This window comes from Maylandia zebra, linkage group LG13 (genome assembly GCF_041146795.1).
Source record: "Maylandia zebra isolate NMK-2024a linkage group LG13, Mzebra_GT3a, whole genome shotgun sequence".
NCBI lineage: Eukaryota > Metazoa > Chordata > Actinopteri > Cichliformes > Cichlidae > Maylandia > Maylandia zebra.
This window is the reverse complement of record NC_135179.1, coordinates 8,483,175-8,504,010: the sequence shown is the minus strand read 5'-3', so window position 1 is coordinate 8,504,010 and position 20,836 is coordinate 8,483,175. Positions and strand designations below refer to the sequence as shown.

Genomic DNA, 20,836 nt, shown 5'->3' with positions numbered 1-20,836 from the left:
GTGACACCACAGGAGCGCCTGCTGTGCAGCTCAGTGTTTTTATACTTGTGTTCAGTGTTTTTAAGTAACTTACTCTTTTTCCTGGGCGTCCAGGTCCCTGACCAGCGCGTCTCGCTTGTTGACCAGTATGACCAGCTCATCCAGCAGCAGCTGCTCCCGTCTCTTCTGGGCCTCGGTCTTCTGCCAGTCTGCAACACAACCAGAGACCTGCAGTCAGCGGTGGAGACACTGAGGATATTTCTTTTCTAAAAACCTTACAGGCTGCAGGATGCCTACATCTTCTTCTGGACTGAACCTGTAACTGAAGTGTTTTCAAAAAGATCTTTGGGTTTCCTGGATGTGGCTTCATTTATGTGAGGACTGCAGATGATCAGAAAGACGGAGAAACAGTTTCATCACCTCACTGACCTGCTGGACTGTGATGGAGCGGGATGTAAATGTGACGTGTAAACACGCTCCATCAGGTTGCGCGCACAGTGATGACGTCATGTTAATGTGCAACTTCTCGCAAGTATAAGATGGCTCTCGTTCTTTTATAACCTCTAACTTCTCAGGAACACACAAGCTCTATTAAAGCGGCAGCTCTGCTGAACGACGGCATTCACGATCGTTTGTATTTGTCACATTTTTAGTTCTATCCTGAAGTAAATTAAGTTTGAAAGTCTCCTAAATTGAGTTTTAATGGTCCAAAATCCTCCACAGAAACTTATGAATAAATAAATACCAACCCCTGAATGTCACCTCCTCAGCCAAACAAACAAACAAACACACACACGTAGGTGAACCCCTGACTCTCGTCTCTCAGTTCTCCAGGGTCTTTGCAGGAAGGGGCCCCACAGGGCCCCACAGGGTCCAGGTGGGACCCTGATCCAAATCCCCTCAGCCTCTCCCTGGAGGAGGGGGGCAGCCCACAGGAGAGCGCTCGCTCCCCCTGGGGCTCGAATATCCGCCTGGCGCCCTCGGCTCTGCATTCACCCAACACCAGGGCAGCGCTCCTCCCTCCCTCACCCCAAAAAACTCACCCTAAACACTCACTGCAACCTTTTTGTGCAGTTTAAAACAACCACCACACTTAGCATGCACAGACAGGACAACATATGCTGTACATAAATTAAACCGAATGAGATTCAACTTCTCGTTGTGTCACACACACGGCTGCCGGTTGCAGTGTTTTATCCATTTCACTGCCTCAAAGCTGGAGAAAGGCAGGAAATCTCCTTCTGCTCCTCAGCTCAGTGTGAGAACGTGTCTCCCTCTAAAACCTCCCTCCATCGTTTCATAATAAAACTGAAAAAAAAATCAGCTTCGTCCCAGCGAGAATTCAAACAAACTGAACTTCTGTGGCGCGTAGGCAACTTCACCCCTCTATCAATATTTAACCGGCTATTGATTCGAGAATAAAAGGAATGTTGTAAAATGTCAGTCCCAAAATAAGTGTGGCTTTATTAAAAATAAATATCCCCCCTCCTCCTCCTCCTCATTGAGTCAAATTGCGGCAGTCAGGCTGTGTGCGTGTCACGCTGGGCCCAGTGGGTTTGTCCTGAAAGGTCTGCGCTCTCTTCATTGGCCCCGCTCGTCCCTTTGAAGTCGACCACAGAGCGAAATGAACACAGTCCCAATATTTGGCTCTCTAGCCCCCCCTCGTTATTTTTCTCTCTCTCAGGGAAGCAAATTTACTCTCTTCTGGTTTTTGTTCAGGAGTTAACAAATACTTCAAAATATGTCTGAATCTGCACCTCGAGGATTTGTTGCTCCTTTTATTTATTTATTTTTAAACATGTGGTTCTTTAGGAAGAATCAGAACAAAGTGTGGGGAATATTGGGTGAGTCATCAGCTTTAGATAACTGAGACAGGAATGTATGCCATAAATCTCCCACAATCCTCTCTCAGAAGAGGAGGGTTCACGACGAACGAGGTGGTTTTTATTTTTTATTTTTTAATCTCCTTCAAAGGATTTCTCAGCCAAAAAGCCAAAGACCTGCTGGACCCGGGGTGTGCATGGGAGGGGAAGGGGACCCATGAGTGAGCTCACTGCTGTCAATCACATGTCTCAGAGTCCCGCCCCCCTCATTAGGAAGGTAAACAATAAAAAGAGCCGATGAGCGACGTGACCAGGCAACACCAGAGCGGGGCAGGCTGGGTAACCAGAGACGCAGGAACAAACAAAACAGCCTGCAGCCACTCAGACCACCCTCCCCCCCCACATGTAAGCCACGCCCCCCTCCATAAGAGAGTGGGAGAGGGAGGTTAAAGACTTAGGAGTGTGTACAACTCACACGGTGGGTGCGTATTCAGATAACTCTCACCGTGCACGCCAGTGGTAACCATGTGAATCTGCACAAGGCACACAAGAATGCGCTGGTTCAAATCCCCATGAACACCCCCCTCTTCTCTCCCTGCTCGCTATCCCCGACGCTAAATTTATTCAAGAGAGCAAACCGGTCCAAAGCCTCGTTCTCTCAAAGCGGGACGAGGCCGCCCTTCATGCATCCGAGTCCGTCTGGCTGCCTCTTTTTCTGTTTTATACCAAAATACGGCGACATCACATCGGAGGGTTTCAATCGCAGCTTTTTTGGACACGGACACCAAAATACAATTTATTCACCTTCATTTCTTTGCTTTTTTACCCCCCCTCGTCCTCTTTAGGCCCTGACAGCTGATTTCGGCTGAAATCCAAGTGTCATCAGAGAGAGAGAGGGGGGGGGGGGGAGGGGACTGATAATTAAAAAACAGCTAAAAAGCAACAAACACAAAGGCTAAAAATTGCAAGACAAAAGTTCTCTCTAAATTACTAAGATTGCTTTTGTTGAGGTTCGAATATAAAGGAAAAAAGTTTATATTGCAGTTTCAGAGCAGTTCATCCTCTACTTGGCCAAGAGATGACTGCATAACTGCATGTGACTTAATCTGCCCATCTATGTGATTTACTCCTGTAGGGACCTGACGTTTAGGGAAGCTGCGTGTAAAAGAGTACCAGTCCACCTTTTCTCTCAGGAAAGGCAGTATGAAAGCATCCTCACACAGAACATGACATCGTGGTTTGGGAACAGCTGTGTGAAGGACCAAAAAGCTCTCCAGAGAGTGATCCGTACAGCAGAACGCTGCTGCAGGATTGCTCTCCCCCCGCTTCAGGACACCTACACCAGGAGATGCCGGACTAGAGCAGCGCAGATACTGAAGGACCCGTCCCATCCTGGCAACAAACTGTTCCAACTTCTGCAATCTGGTAGAAGGTTCCGCATCTTCCGGGCAAGGACAGAGAGACTCCAGAGGAGCATCTATCCCCAAGCCATCCGTGCCCTAAACACACACACCCGCCCTCTCACATCATCTATAATTGACTGAGACAGGACTCTCTTCCAGACACTCTAAACCAAGGCACAATGTACATTTCAATTCCTTTAATTTTAAATATGTTTATATTGTCTATCCTGTAAAATAGTCAGATGTCTATTCATATTAATGTACAGAATTCACCTGCTTGCTGCTACTACTGCACATTCACCCAGTGTATATACTATATGTCTGTGTATATATATAATGTTCTTCCTCTACACCCCCCCCCCCAATTTTTGCACATGTCGAGGAGCGTGTCAGGCTACATTTCACTGTGTGTTATACTTGTATAACTATGCATGTGACAAATAAAGAACCTTGAACCTTGAACTTGAATGGGGGAGGGCCTTTCTTGTTAGCTTCTGAAGCCATTTTCCACACATGCACTCCACCCCTGAACCTTTCCAGACTTTACCCAGGTTCCCAAAGTTTGTGTGATGCTTTTTTGTTCAGACGTGTGGACAAAGTAGCTAATATTGTCCTTAATTCCATGAGTGTATGTCAGGTGTGCTCTACCACCTAAAACACGCTGAATATTTCTAGTAGTGCAAACCTTTGTGAAGCGGTGTTTCCTGCCTCATGCAACATGCAAGGAGGTAAATTTATCTACAAGAGGACAAACCTGCCCTTAACACATTTAAACACAACTTGAACCTTTATAACTTGATGGCTCATAAACTATTTAACATGCTGATGGCAGCTACCAATTTACAGGATTTACTGCCTTTAGCCTCTGGGTGAGTATCAGGTGAGAAAGTTTGGCTTAGCTTCATTGTGTCTGTTTGCCATAAAAACATTCAGAATTGTAGTTTTCTGGTCTACGTGTCCAGCAGAAGACTGAGAACATCACGGTAGATACAACAATCAAGTGGTTTTCCACCTGTGTGAAGCAGGCTGAACCACAGGAAAGATTTTACATCTCTTAAAAAGCTGTAATTTCTTTCCAGGCATGAATGTGAACATTTTCAGCATCTGTTCAGCCTCATGTGACGATTAGCAGCATGTAATACCACGTTAGCTTCACTACAGGTGGCACCTGTCCTCGACATAAACACCACGTTAAAACAGCTGGAGACGATGCGAATATTAAACTTCAAGCGTGGACGCACTTCAACCTACACAAACACCCGAGCTGTGAATAGATAATTAAACACACTGGTCTTCTGAATTCGCCAAAACTCGAGCCCGGCGACGCGTGGAACGAAGCCTGTTGCTATCGGCCTCTTCAGTCAGTGTGCAAGCCTGAAAGAGTTGGCGACATCATCAAAAGTTGCCCATGTGATCGGATTCTAAAGTGCACCTAATCAATCAGGGTCTGTAGTGCGCTGTCCCGATGTGTTACAAAGCCCAAATAGATTTACAAATGGGCTGTGGGTGTGTGTGTGTGTGTGTGTGTGTGTCGGGGGTGTGGAGAGGGATAAGCTCCTGCATAGGATTACATATTGATTTTAAACATATAAAAAAGCTTATCATATCAAACCATAACAAGGGGAGAGAAGAAGAAAAAAAAACAACTCTGGGACCCAGCTATGCATAAATCCCTTTTAGATGGCGAGAGGGCGTCCACTTTAAAAACACACACACACACACACACACACACACACACACACACACACACACACACACACACACACACACACGGGCCCTCGAAGGAAGCCAAGACGCCGCTCCGTGTGTGCGTACATAGGTGTGAATCGGTAAGCAGATAAAGAGGGCATAGTGGATCAATTTTTGTGGCAGGGAGATGAGAGCATGGCATACAGATGGCATTTCCCCGCCTGGCATCACACCAAGACGATACAAGGAGGTGGTTATCACTGAGCATGCTCATAAACGACATCAACAGGGGCCTGGAAGCCTCGGCCCTGATCCTGACCGTTTTATTCTGCACATTTAATCAAACCTTGAACACCGTTTTAATGTCAAGCTGCTTTAAACTTCAGTTACGGAGCATTTTTATCTTACACCGACTGATGTTTGGATGCTTTAATGATGCAAAGGCCCACCTCAAGTCAAGACCTCTGTGCTGTTAACCTTCACGTGTCAGACTGGGGTCATTTATAGGTGTTGTTGGGATATTTTTAATCATGAAAATCGTTCCTCACAACTTTTCATATTTTACTACAGGGATTGGCCCAGTGCTGTGGCAGGGAAATGCAACTACGTGGATTTATTTATTACCTATAGGAGTGTTTTGTTAAGAATACTGGCTTTGGTTTGATTATAATTTTCCACTTGTGATCGCTGCGTTGTGATTTTACGCAGTGAATCATGGTTAACAGACCTAGAGTAGATTTACTGCTGCAGAAACCTCGAGGCAGACACTTGATGTCCAAAGATGAGTCAGCATCAGTTACCAAATTATGTTTGAGTGCTTTTGTAAAAATGTATTCTGAATATTCCTCATGTACAGATGACACATTCAATTTAAACAAAAACAACAGACGTACAGTGACGACCTTGTTAATTCACTCTAACATCTTAAATTTTACATGTATTGCGATTATTGTGCTGATCTATTGTTTTTTAAAGGTTTGTGATGCACTAATGTGTAAAATACTGCACTGCTGTGTGCTGATATGAAATCATCTAAATATACAGTTCTTTCTTTATTCAGTTAGACAAAGCATTGCTTAGGGTCGCACTAGACCATTAGTTGTTCTGTATTTATCAGTTAATATGTGCTGAGATCCAAAGTGCAGGAAAAATACCTGGCACTGTAGTGAATCCTGCAGCTGTAGCCCTGCAAACTAGCCCCTCCCTTCCTCCCCTCTCTCTCTCCCCCTTTGTGTGACTTTAATGTTTCTACATTGTGCCTTTTCACTACATCAGGAATCACTGCTCCGTTAAGATCTTCTAACTCAAACAAACAAAAATCTGAGAAGAATTTGTCCTTTTGCAGAATATCGGCTTTAAAGTTGATTTCAGATGAATCGTCTTCTCCCCCTCAAAGCTTCCCCTCTTTCTTTTCTTCCTCCCCTCCTCCTTGTCCTCTTGTACCCGACTGTCCCAGTAAGCTTACGTCAGCCTCACAAACGTGGAATAAAACATCACGAGTCAAACCTTTGCCTCAGAACAGAGGAGGCCGAGCGGCTTAACTTATAATCTCCTGCCTTTAACTTTCATCAAACCCTTAAATGTCTACATCACTGCAGAGACTACTCACAGGATTTTCCTTTCTCTATAACTGCTTACAAATATTACCCACATCTGCCGCAGCTGGACGGTAAATCAGCAGATATTTAACATCTTTTCACACAAAAAGACGAAGACAGAAACTTCAGGTCTTCACACTGACCTGACAATGTGTGTGTGATTCAGCATGTGTGTCAGCTGAGAGGGAGAGGTGCGCTTGATTCAGTGCAGGTATATATTTTTCTCAGCAGGGCGTGTGTGTGTGAGGGCAGGTGTGTTTCTTCTCTCACTCTGAGTCATCTCTCTCTCTCTGTGTCATCGACTGGCCAACCAAATCAGCAATTATTCGCACGCCCAACCATCGCTCAATGGACCTGCCCAAGCACCAAATAAGAGCTGGGGAGACGCGCGCGCGCGCACACACACACACACACACACACACACACACACACACACACACACACACACACACACACACACACACACACACACACACACACACACACACACACACACACACAAAAAACCAAAGGTGGAAACACACCTGTGAGATGTAAACTCACAGACGCAGGCAAATGGAGACCAACAGACACACACACACCTTTCTTCCCAGCAGCTGACAACTATCTGTGGCTGCGAGAGAAAGGCAGAGCCTCTGAATGTTAAGTGCCTCCCTGAGGGAGGAAAATAAGGCCGCTGATAAGTTAGTCAGCTGCAAATCCAACAAGTCCACATGAAGGCAGAGAGGACGGCGGTGACACGGCACACACCACCTCTCCACCTCGAGTCACACACTATCTCTGCTCTCACATCCACATGCGCGCAAGCCATATGAATCCACAACACACACACGAGACAAAGACAAAAACACAGCTCAAAACAATGCACACACACGCGTGCTTAAAGCAGGCTCGCTGATACAAACACACACTCCGTTATGTGAAGCAGAAAAAGCGAAATCCTCCCATTCGACTCCAGCAGGAGCTCGATAAATAAAAATAAATAAAGCGGCCGGAGAGAGGGAGGAAATCAAGCTGAACGCAGGCAGCGTGGTGCCGGCTGCAGCGCCGCTTTGGATACGCGTGTCTGCCCCCCCCCCCCCCCCACCATCTCCTCTTTTGCTAATTAGAATTGATTTATTATGGACCAGGTAGCTTATCAGGTGCCCGGTGAAATTACAATGGGTGTCCGAAGGCCGCGAGGAGAAAGGGGGTGGTTTGTGAGAAGGGGGTGGTGCTGGTCAATGTCGAATGGCAAAATCAATTAGCATTGATTGGCGAAAGGTTCATTTTGCCAAAGAGGACGCAGTCGAAGGGGATTAAACTTCCATGGCCCTCTGACAACTTTGATACGACACAATGGCTGCTTTTCTGGCTGCGGTGTAGTTAACAAGCTTTCAACAATATAACTGCATTTCTTTCTTTTCTTTTTTTAACATTGCAAACACTGAATGCAGCTGTGGTCAGATTCCACATCAGGCATCGGCTAGTCGGGTCTGGCTGAGAAACAGATAGCATTGATCAAGTATCTGGGAGTGAAATCCCTCGCAAGCTCGCATCTTAATCCTCATCAAGCCGAAGCAGAATTCAAATCACCCTGCTTCAGGCTCCCGATGACGGGCGGACGCCACGTAGAAAGGACTCAGAAGAAGAGACACCAACCACTTTACTCGAACTCAAGCGACCTCGACAGTCGATTTTACCCTCCTCACTACGAAATGGAAAATGAACTTCAACTATTGCTGCCGGTCTCCTGCAGGACTCATTTGGGAAGTAATTAAACTATGCAGATGTTCTGGTAAATTTCAGGAAGATTTAGGAAAGAGAGAGTAAAATGAGCTCCTGGTTGTTTTACTTTACTTGTTACATAATCTCCTCAGCTGTGAAAACTGCTGTTTAAAATGCATCTAAAGTTACAAAATTAAGAGTTTAATGTACGCGTGTGCAGCCTCCCTCTGCGTGTGTGTCTTACCCTCGATGGCCAGCATGGCTCTCAGCTCTCTGTTCAGCAGTTCGAAACGCCTCTCCAGATCGTGCTCTTTCTCCCTGTGGCAAGTTAGAAAGAGGGGAGACGGGAAACACACACACACAAAGTTCATCAATATGTTAATGACTAAATCATTAAGTACTTAAAGAAACCTGCAATAAACATCGATTCGGCCACTCGCCCGAACCTTCTCTGGCTTCGCATTAATCTACTGCACATAACTGATACTCATAGTGCACAGCCCTGGGTGAAGGTGTGTGTCTGTGTGTGTATGTGTAAGGATAGAAAAAGGGAAATAAGGAGCGGAGTTTGGGGGGTGGGGGTGAAAATGCATTAAAAACAGAAGATGAGGGAGTAGATGTGTATATGCAAGCGTGGCCCTGTGTGGATCTATCTGCCACCCGCAGCACAAATTGAATTCTTTCCTCTTTCAGCCATATTAAAAAATGAGCTAATTCGGCCCCTAATAGAATTTGTCCTTCACAGGCGCCGTTTTCTCTTTGCCTCCACAAAGAGAGAACAGAAAGGGCTAATAATCAGCCCTTCTGTCAATTGGCCACTTTAAAAGCCTCTCCTTTCCCACGATATAATGTGATTATGAATACTTCAGGCTCTCCTCCACTTGCACACTTTGAAATCCCTACAGCCGCAAATGAAGAAAAAAAGGCAGCGCGTGTCTCCACCTGTCGCAGCTGACCACATACAAAGAGACTGCAGATAGAGTAGCGATCGCCACATTTCTATTGATTTTATATCCCTTTCTGCATGTAAATCAATGAGTGGATAGACAGAGATGGGGTGAATGGAGTGGAGAGGACACTCCTGCCCCGTGCAGCTTAGACGAGCTTGATCTAAAGCTCGAGGAGCAGGTTTAAAACGCTTCTCAGCTGCTTTAATTTGACATGTGAGAAATTAAAATGGAAGCAAAGACGAGGCGACAGAGAGGAAGAACAGTACGCACAGCAGAGAGAGCTGGTTCTGTCTCCTGATGAGGGCGTTCTTCTTGTTGACCAGCATGAACCACTCCTGCATCATGGCCTCCTCCTCCTCCTTGTTGTTGCCTAGAAAGAGCACAGAAACACACCAATAAATAAACCAGCAGATACACACGTTACAGGAAATGTTTCAAGAATAACACGTTGCTCTTTTGCTTTTGTTTTGTTTTTTTACAGTGGATTGAACCTGACATAAAAATTACAGCACGCCGTGTACACTAGCATATGCACATGAAAAGCGATGAGGCAGATAAACGACGGAGCTGCTGCCCCCGCAGAGTCAGTGTGTCCACCAGATATTCATGTGTGGGTGTAAATACTCTCCTCGCTTATGTTCCCTGTGTAAACATTCACCTACTTCACACCATGCCTTCACAACGTCAATACGGCTTCAACCGGGGCGGGATTAACTCTGCGATTACCGTCGAGCGCCTTTACAGAGTGAAGCCTCTCACTGTAGGGCAATACATATCCCATCACTCAGCAGGCCTTCAAAAAAAAAAAAAAAGTCTCTGGGACTCTCTACTGCTTAGTGTAATACCTGCTCAACACACACAGAGAGCTAGTGAGGCTCAGATGCATGGCTAATGTAAGCTTTGCCCACGCCTGGGGCTAAAGCTCTATGCTGTAACTTACTTACAAGGTACAATGGGATGCGCACAACTGATACAGACAAAGCACGTCGAATCGAAAGCTTCAAATGTTAGCCAGGTAACAGTGACAGCCTCCATCGTGTTTGACCTGGAATAAAGACCAGCTGCCTGGGTGTGGAGTTTGACTCCCACTGTGCATCTGCTGGCCTCCGTGTACTAAAACCACATAATCGTAAGGTTTTAAACATACTGGAACCTGTGATGACGCTCAAACCAGAAACTGCCAAATGATAACTAAATGCTCATTGAAGCTCTCAGGTGTTAAATGCTTACAGAGGAAGGGTTGATCAACAGGATTTTCAGGTACGGCCCAAAAACATGCACGAAAAGTTATTTAATATTTCTGGAATGAATTAAATTTGGAAACAGGATAATAGTCTGAACATTAGCAGGATGGTTACTGTAAATTTGGAACCTATTTATAAAACTTTCTAGATACTATTTAGTGCATCTTCAGGCAACTAAGTGGGGCTATTTTGGACCAGGTGTGGCAAAGATAATGAGCAGGTGTATTTATGCTGTAAATTCATGTAGGTCTGTTTAATCCCAGGCTTTTGCTCCAATTTTCATCCTGTAATGATTACACTGTAAGGTTTTACACCAAACCAAAGTGAAAAGACACCTCAGGCGTGTCTCTCAGGATCCAGAGGCTTTGATTAAACTGCAGTATTTGACACCCTGGGAATCAGGATGGCCTCACTGAGCAGGAACAAAAATAACAACAGTCTCAGCAGTGATGATTAATAAACACATAATAAAGATGCAAAATGCTACCAGTAAAATAATTATTTACTATAATTCTACAAATTCACAATTTATTTGTGAGTAAAAAAGACTATTACTTTAAAGGTAAATCTTTAAATGTTATAACTACTTTTTTTTAAGGAATGGATAATCAATAAAATTAAAACTAGATTTCCATAAAATAATACTACTAAGCATCTCTTTCTGCTTGGTTTGTTTTAATAATCTCTCACGTGTTATAAATTAAAATGCTATTTATTCTTTATCGAATCTCGAGGTCAGCTGAACAGTGTCAGCGGCGATAATCCATAAGGTCCCGTTTAACTCTGCAGCGGCGATATGAATCCTTCCATTCACTGTGGTAAATGCAGCAACGGTTTTAAGAAGATTTCCAACATTTATTGTCTGAGTATTGTAGCTGTAACCACTATATCATTTATTTGATGAGAAGCTGTAAATAAATAACTTTGCTTCTTAGGAGACAAGAAAATAAGAAAGAAAGAAATTTTTCCATCAAACACACACACACACACACACACACACACACACACACACACACACACACACACACACACACACACACACACCAGTGTTCATTGCAGCAGTGGGAGCATCGGGCCACTGCGTCACTGATGACAAAAGGCAAACGCGTGGATGTGTGTGGACACCGGTGAATGTGTGGACATTTGTGATACTCTGAGCCAGCAGATGTATGTAATTTCATTTAGGAGGAGGGAGCGGGAAGGGAAAATGAAAGAAAGCAAGCAAAAAACCCCCCCCAAAAAAACCAAGCGAATGAAAGAAAGCTTCAGGATTTAGCGGAATCACGGGCTCGTGGATTACTGTAGTCAACTTTGAAATGGACGACACTCGGAGGGGGGATAAAGCCGGCGCTGACAGGTCATTGTGCTGCCTCGAAGTCAAATAAAACAAGCAAATAATAATGGCAAATATTAAGCTCCTGTGACATTGTGGCGAGGCGGGCTGGAAGACGAGAGGGGATTATAAAGCTATATCCCCCACCGCTAGCCAGCCAGCTGCTACCAGCCAACCAACAGCCACATTTTATGAAAGGAGGGAGGGGAGGCGAGGGGAGAGGAAGGCAGGGAGGTCAGAGGAAAAGGTGGTAGAAGAGGGAGGAGAAAAGGGTAGAAGGAAGGAGAAAAGGGAGAGATGAGGAGGAGGGGGGGGGGGGGGATATTGAATGTGAAAGCAAAATGGGATGACTGGAACGAGGGAGGGAGTGGAGGAGGAAATAAAGGCGAGCAGGTGAGTCAGGGGATGGAGGGATGGAGGCAGGAGACTCGACAGCTGCTCAGCATCCACCTCCGACCTCTAGATCCTACCTGACTCTTAAAGAGACAGACTGGGCGCAGATTTATTGTTATAGGTGGGCGCTAAACCCCTTTTTAATCAATTAAGCATGGGGAAATTATGTTTTACTATACCTTTAATTATAGTTTTTGAGCTGTTGGGGGAAGAGCCTTTAAAAAATAAAAAGTTATATAACTACATTGTAATTTTACAGGCCAATTGCATTTAATGAATTATTGAAAAGTATTCAGATTATTTAAATAGTTTTCTACTAGCTTGACTACTCGATACGACTGAATTAACAAGACAACTGTACGCGATACTGTCATCTTAAACGTAAAAGTGATGGTCGTTTCAGTTTCATGATAATTTAGGGTCTAGTGCTGGGTTGGGGGTTTGATTCCCACTGGTGCAGCACATTCTAAAAACATCTTTGCTCCATAGAAAGCCATATGCTTATAGTGACAACAGACTGCTGAATGTGGTGGTGTATGAAAACAAATGGTGTAAATATCCTTGGCAGTCACCACTGACACTGTGTCTGCGAATCCAGCCTTGGCTCTGAGACACTGTGGATGCATGCTGGCTCTCAGGGGGCCATCTTGGATCAAAGCATCTGGCAGTTTGGCAGGGTGCATTCTGGGTCTTGCTGCTCGCCTTACACGCCACTTCTTAGTGCTCAACACAGAGCAGGGCAGAGCAGAAACAGGCCAACTCCAGTGAGACTGAAGCAATGAATTTGGCGTTGGTACAGTGTGTGATGGGGACATCAAAGGGTTAGTGATGAAAATGCACAAGGTTTATCGCCATTAATATCATCCTTAGTGTTACCTCAGCTATCAATGCAGCTGTGCTAGTGAGAAACACACAAGATACAATCAACTCACACACACAGAGCTGAGATACAACTGATAGACATATCCCAACAACCCCTCTATCTGATTGCCTGTCTTCCTCTTCTCTTGTTCCACTCCCGGCTTCTCGCAGAAACGCAACCAGGATACAATGACACCAACTGCCGTGTGTGGAGGGAGGCTGCTATCCTCGAGGCATGAAGACAAGGCTGGTTAGCATAGGTCACTGTGTGTTTGGGTGAGAGAGAAATGCAGAAAGAAATGGGGAAAAAAAAGGCGGGTACAAAGGCAGCCTCTATAGCCAAATAAGATTAAGATAGCAATCTTGGCCAATGTTCCATTCAGTGTTGATAGGAATAATGAAACTCACCCCGAGGTGGTCAAACTGCTGCTGCTGTTGGCCTGAGCTGCTTTGAATTAAGAGCGCCATGCTGCCATGTGCTAAATGTACAAAATTCATGCTTTAGCATTAGTCTTAGTGAGTACACGTTAATTGACTTTAACTGGCTTCACTGTATTTTTAATTGGTGACTAAAACATCAAACCAGAAGCTGCACTAAACCTGCAATTACTGATAACTTTAGCTTTAAATTATCGGTGTGTAGTTTAGCTTCTTTTAGCTGCTCTCTTATTTGCAAGCGGTCGCAGCAGAGGACGGATCTACTTGGATGCTTCGGGGATTTGCGTCTCCCTCTCAAACCAGTGATCGATGTTAACCCTAGGACTACAGAGCGACAAAAAGACCAAAACAGATTAGTCACAATGAAAATGCTGAAAATAGGAATGTATGCAGATGTATGGGGCTGCTCTTTATTTTCCTGAGATTGCAACGATGTCAGTTGTTTAGTTTAGCCACCGCTGTGGAGAAAGCAGAAGTCACAACATAAAAGAATCTTTGCAACAAATTACAAATTTAATTATGAAGTTAATCTGTAAGAAAAGAGGGCTGCTAATGTTAACTGCTCTCAGCAACTAATACTTAAAATAATTTTTTCTCTTTGATTATTGTGAAAGAGAAAAATGTATTTTCTGTTTCATTATTGTGATCAATGGCTTCAAACAGCAACATGTGCAGTATTTGCACATGAGATGTTCATTCTAATTCATATAAATTGCAGTAAGTGGATGAGCAGGGTGTCCTGCATTTGTTCTTCCCTGGAGAAACCTCTGTGCCTTGAAGGAAGCAGCTTGGATAACCGAGGAAAATGAATGCGACAGAAAGAGAAACACATTAAAAGCTGTGATCACAGCATGTTCATCTCAGTCCTTATCCCACCATTTTGTCATTTAATCCAATAGCTGCTAATCCAATTTGTCTATCGGACATATAAAAAGGCAGGGAGGAGGAGGAGAAAGAAGAGGAGGGGAAGGGAGGAGATGGAGCTGAACTTCTCTTCTGTGTTCAAGTCACTTTCTCAATTGCGGTTTATTTAGGGCAGAGCTGCACTTGTGCATCTCCCCCCATCGTTCTCTCCATCCGAGCGTCAAGCCCGTCTGATATCAGCGGGGATCGGGGGAAGAAGAAAGCCAAAGACACATGAAAGAAAATGAGAGAAGGAGGAATAAAAAGAACAGGATGAACATTGTTTCCTGTGATTAGGTAAGAGCTCGTTAAAAGGCTGTCATGGCAGTGATGTGAATATGCATGACAGGGGCCGGCCTAATCAGAGAGGTTTGTGCCGAGGACCGGAGGGAGGGGGGGAATTGTGTGTAAGTAGCCTACTGAAGACTTGATTTAATTAATGTGAGGAGAGGAGTGTCTTGTTAGGAAAGGAGACAGGGAAGGACAGAGTGAAGCTTGTAAGCAGGAGAGTTTAGGGAGCTCTCAAATTCAGGTTTACCCATAAAAAGCGTCACATCTGAAGCTTACGCTTCTCTCCATTTCTGAAAATTAGAGTAACACTGAAGTCAAAGATGTACTCAAAGCTATGCACGCCAAATGTTACAACACTGGTGAGATGTGTAAGAATCAAACTGCCTAGCCACTGCATGTGATTCCTCCTGCTCTCTCCTATTCTATTCTCCTCTCCTCTGGAGTGGTGCTGAGGGCTATTTTTCCAAGGGAGTCTTGTACGAGGCCTCTTTTAGGTGTCCTCAATGGCACAATGGGTCCTAGCTCATAGAGCAGATTCCTGCTTTATTGAACCTGTGTATAAGGTCTGGTGAATGGAACACATTAACCGATTCACACTCACCTCTTTCCTTTTGCTCCCCCCGGATAGAGAAAAGTAAAAATTCAGAAAAAAAAAGAAAGAGGAGGGGAAAAAAACCCTCCTCTCACACTGAGGCACAATGCGTGCCTTTTCCACTGGTGTCATTTGTCAACCACTGCTTGCTTTACAACTTACAAAAGAGGTGAAGGTAGGGGAGAGGGAGAGGAGAAGCAGGAGTAGGGTGCTGCAGAGTTTTGGAGGCACTGAGATTAATTAAATCTGATGCATAATCATAAGCAGGGCTGCAGAATTATTTGTTTCTGATTTCACGCAATATGCTGACAGGGGAAGCCCATCTTTCAAAATGCTGATGTTGGAAGAACAACAGCAGGCCTGCTGAATGACGATGAATATTTTCATCATACGATTGTTTTGTTAGCATAATCAGTAATAAAAGGAGATCAGGAGGGGATGAGTGTTACGAAATTATGCTGGATAAAATAATTATTGCCTATTTAACACCTGTTTGGATGTGACTGGTGAAACTGACTTGGTGTTGCGAACTGTAAACCGAGCAGGAGGAAAAATCCAATAAAAACACAGCTGTACCTCTTTGTTGTAGATTTCTGGTTTGCTTTGATGGTGATGATAGTGAACATCAGGTCCCATTAAAGAAGTGCAAAAAAGAGCCAGCTTTTAAAAAAACAAAATATTGAATCAATTTCAGTTAAATCATGATTACTAAAGATTTATTTGGTAGAATTTTACCCAGAATTGTGTACTCGAGAGTTCACTCTGGGAAAAAAAAAAAAAGAGGCATGACATAAAGTATTTTGAGGCCCTGTATCTTTGACAGTTTTCATATGATGGCGAAGTTTTTCATGATGTCAACAGATTTGAAAGAAAAAAAAAGCTGATTTTTGAGGGGGTCAGGTAGGAGGCACTCACTGATAATTTTAAGAGTAAAAGAGGCCTGTGGCATCTCTCTCTCTCTCACACACACACACACACACACACACACACACACACACACACACACACACCCCCCCCCTGGGATTTATTCTGCAACGTTTCCTGAGTCCAAAAGCTGCAAAATTCTTTTAGAAAGTTTCATAAGTGGAAACATGCTTCTTATTTTCATTCATATATATTTCATTCATTTTCATATAACACATGCTGTTTTAGGTTAATTTTTAATATGGAGTCCTGATGATGAGCCTAGTTTGCGGGAGGAGAAGAGTCAGACTGTCAAAGCCTAACATGTTATCCTGCTAACATGTTTCTTCCTTTCCATCCGCCACTCTTCACCTCTTTAATCTTTTCTGTGGACTCTTCTAAATATACAGAAACGTATGTGCGCATGCAGACACACACAAACGCAAAACACACACCACTGGGTAAACACATTTGACCTCAGAGCCAACAGTAGAGCAACCTCCAAACACCTCTACCTCAGAAGCTAAGGACAGATGGGAGCTTTGGCAAACAGAGTTCACATAATAGACTGAGTGAGGAGATGAAATGCTCATATTAGGAGGTTTCATTTTCACACACTGAACAGCAGCTGAAGAGTATATTTGGACAAGAGAAGTAATTTCTCCTCTTTCAACTTTCTTTAGCGTCTCATTTTAAATATTTAAATCAAACATATTTTATTTGATCACATAAAGGGGCTGAAAGGTGCTCAGATCAGAACAAAATAAGTGCCATTCCCAGAGTCTTTTTCTAGGAGAACCAGCCATGCCGTGACAATCACAAATATGCACTCTGCCTCGACTCACCCCCGAAGCATCTCCTCCTCTCTCCTCCCTCCCCCATCTCCATCAAATTGTGTTTCTGCTACAAATCAATAAACATTATCAGAGAGTGGCAGACTATGGGCTGGTGGAGGCAGCTTCTGTCTGTTAAAGCCCAGACCGCCCGGTCTCTATCACAGCCTGGGTGAGAAGGCCAGGAGGAAACAGAAAGATGCACACAAGAGAGAGAAAGGCGGGCAATGCGAGTCCACGAACGCACACACAAGTTATAGGGATTTACAGTAAACATAAGATGGAAGCAGAGTGCATACAAACTGAGCCACAATCAAACACAGATATGCTCAAACAGAGCATTTGGAGCATGTGCAGTCCTGCAGAGTGAATTTTCACATCCATACAAATGGAGAAAACAACCACAGCGAGCTGACTGGAAGAGAAAGGAACAGCAGTGAAGCACTGAGGTGTTTAACAATAATCCTAACAGTGCAGCACAGGCTGTTTTGACCATGCCATTCAATGTCAATAAGAAATTAAAGGGGGGAAAGGAAAAAAAACCACACAGAGTCAGCCTAAAGTCAACAGCGGCTTTAAACACTCCCTAACCCATTAGGCTGCTGTATCACCCACTCTATGCTTGTCAGCTCACTTTAGCTTTAGCGTCAGAAATCCCCACACTCTCCAACGCGCTACACGAACCATTTAACTGAGCCCTAAATAAGATGATTTTCAACTCGTCCCCACTTAGCTTGGGGCTGGAAAAAGAAAATCAGGGGGCCTGCCATACGCCATTTCTCAATTACCTTTCTCATTATTGTCAACCGTGTTCATTACTACTATTATCACCCTTCCTTTTCTGTTGCACCCCCCTGCCCCACTTTAGGCTAGCTCGGGCCGTTGTGGCTGTCGCGTTGGATGAAGAGAGGGGAGAGGCGCGGCAGAATCGAGAGCTTTTTTCAGGGCCGGAGCACTTCAGGTAATTAATATAGCAAGAGGGGGCAGATGAGAGGAGATGGAGAATATGTGAGTGTATGTACGCCTGTGTGTGTGTTTTTGCTGAAATGTCTGATTGGGGAGCTCACCTGCCGATACCCCCTAAAAGGTATTTCATTAGCGGGCCTTTTACCATACAAGCAGAGCAACAAAGCCTCAGTTACGCCTGTCTCCACTCCAACTCGACAGGGCCCTCCAGGACGTCTGTAGCTGTGTGTGGGAAGAGTAAAGAAGAGTGGAGGAGCAGAGAGGAGAGGCTATCCCTGTTCATAATCTCATGACAAAAGGCAAAAAGGCATCATCCTATTACCAGTGTGATCTTCACCAGCTCCTGCTAGCCACTTTCCACAGGGGGCTCTCTTTTATTATTAAGGTGAGTAGGTGATAGGGAGCAGGAAAGGCGCGCGGCGCCTCCCTATTAGCCCTGGGACAAGAGTCGGTATGAGGGGGAGAGAAGAGCGGAGAGACCCCATGCTAGGGTCCTGTTTGGAGTCTTTTTCTCTTTCTCAGAATGAGAGCCTTTGCTTGGACCTTCGGGAGGCGGCTTCTATTAGGCTTCAGTGCTACAACACAAAGTGTGAGAGATTCTTCAATCAAGCAGCTCAATGCCAGAAGTGATGATCACTGGGAAAACATCTTGAGCTCCATCTGTTAAAACTCATTTGTATCTGGTTCACGTTACTCCTTAGCTCCACCGTTACATGGCAGCAATGAGGTATTGGGGTACAGATTTAAATGAGGTACATTTATTCAAGCTGAGCCTTGGTGGTCAACTCCTGATGGCTGATATCCACCAAGTCCTACGTGATTTGACCAGTGCTTCTTAAAGCATAAAAACACTTGTACTGTGGTTTCGGTTTAAACGTCACAGAGGTGTATTTTTGAGTATCCACAGCACAGTGAGAGAGGAAAGAGGTTGGGGGAGAGAAACACAGATTAGTCTGTTTTTTTTTCCTGAGTGTTTTGTCTTCATCTTAGTGGGGGGTGCTTTCCTCTAGCCTCAGGTTACACAAGGGAATTGTGGGAAATAAAACTAGGCTGAGCTAGGTTTGGAATAACAGCAGTGCTTGACCCACCATTAAAACATACAGAAAAGGTATAAGTGTATTAGTGTAAGCTTGTGCTTAAACTAAAGATGTTTTTGAGTACTGCAGGTAGTACTGAAGGTCTCTTTTAAGATAAATTTAAAGAATATGAGTGATGTTTAAGTAAATGGTAAATAGACTATATGTACATAGCATCTTTCTACACAATAAGGGCACTCAAAGAGCTTTCTTACTACAAGCCACATTCACTCAGTCACACACATTCACACGCACACTCTGATGGACACATCAGGGTTCTGCATCCTGCCTGACGATACTTCAAAGGAGTCAGGGATCGAAACACCAACCTTCTGATTCGTGAACGACCTGCTCTCATATTTGAACCACAGGCACGTCTATAATTCAGCAAAACATTCTATATACCATTTTCCAGTTCCACAATTTCAGTATATTTTAAGTTCAATTTATCAAAAAAAGGCTTCAATGATTATTTTTTCACTGCCTTTTGGTGTCACCGCTTGAAGAAAAAAGAAAATTAGAAATAACATTTGAAATAACAATTAGTAACAATTTCACTGAGTTAATAATTAGTGTCATTGTAAAGCTCTTTATAAAGGTGGTTTTTCTAAAATTATATTGCAATATATTTCATAAAGGTGACAGATTACATGGAGAAAAAAATGAGATTCAAGAGTTATTTAATATTATTAATTGTAACAACGAACGGATCCACCACTGTAGCAAAGAAATTTGGGTACGTTCTAATGACTACAACGCAGAGAATCATGACTAACACTTGTAGAGTAGAAATATTTATTGCTGCAGAAACCTTGAGACAAAGACTCTGTGATGATGAAACAGATCAACTGATGGAGATGAGGTGGGTCAACTCCTTGTGTGATTAAAAAACACGATTAATCACACGAGGACACTTTGTAGCATCTGTGATAGGTAAAGGAAACTTTAAAGGTAAACTCAGAGAGAGCCTTTAAGAAAACCTCAGGATCATAAACAAACTAATTTTAGTGGCTTTGTCGCCTGAAGGTTACAAGGCTATGTGAACTCAGCGGTTAACCGGTAATTGTTTTGACTGCAACTGACTATTGAGCCTAAGAGTGCGTGAATAAGAGCAAGAGGAGCAAAGTGACATCACAGAGATGTGTTAAGTAATGTTACATTTCTGAACTCAAAATGAAAGCATTTCTTTTTGAATGTTTAAAATAAGTATTTCATCATTAAATCAAAACATAAATCATATATTGCTTCAAAGTTATAGTTTCCAGCTACAGTATTTGCTTGTGCTCCTGATGCTTGATGGTGAGATGATGCAAATGGCAACAAGTCACTGCTCAGTCTGGCTCCGCTGCTGAACAACTGCAGTCACTTCAGTCAGTCAACTGCAGTCACCGTTCCAGCAGGAGGACACTTTAATGAGCACTTTACATCACTGTGCATTTATACATGGAAGAATCTTACACATAGATGCTCGCGTGCACACGCTTTCCTGCCTGCATAAAGTCAAATATTTGGTAATTCCGTCTGATAGACTGAAGTTTGAAGGCCCTTTAAAGGTATGTTAAACGTACAGATTCTCAAGAGATGCACACCATCCATCCTGACAATCCACACACACATATACGCACGCACACACACATCATCGTCGTCGTCCTCCTCCTTTCTCCTCTGTAGCCCAGTAAAAAGCCTGTGATGACCTGGGTGTGTAGCTTATTAACCTCTCCATCAGTTCTTATCAGCCAATGAATAGCCCAGTCATCTGCCTCTCCTGCTGAATCTTAGGGTGAAAATTTTCTCCTCACGTCAGGGCTATAATTCAATCCACACAAAAATCATTTAAGGAGCACACACATGTAC

At 43.9% G+C, this 20,836-nt stretch overlaps 1 protein-coding gene across 4 annotated transcripts in view; it reads right to left on the bottom strand.

Moving 5' to 3' along the window:
• The window catches only part of ehbp1 (EH domain binding protein 1), a 163,563-nt gene that overhangs the window by 1,392 nt on the left and 141,335 nt on the right, over positions 1–20,836 (bottom strand). For all 4 annotated transcript variants that reach the window (XM_004553474.4, XM_004553475.4, XM_004553473.4 and 1 more), the window contains 3 exons: positions 9,420–9,519; positions 8,444–8,517; positions 74–188 (listed from right to left, as the gene is read on the bottom strand). In XM_004553474.4, the coding sequence (XP_004553531.2) occupies positions 74–188; positions 8,444–8,517; positions 9,420–9,519 (289 nt within the window). The remainder of the gene's footprint in view (positions 1–73; positions 189–8,443; positions 8,518–9,419; positions 9,520–20,836) is intronic.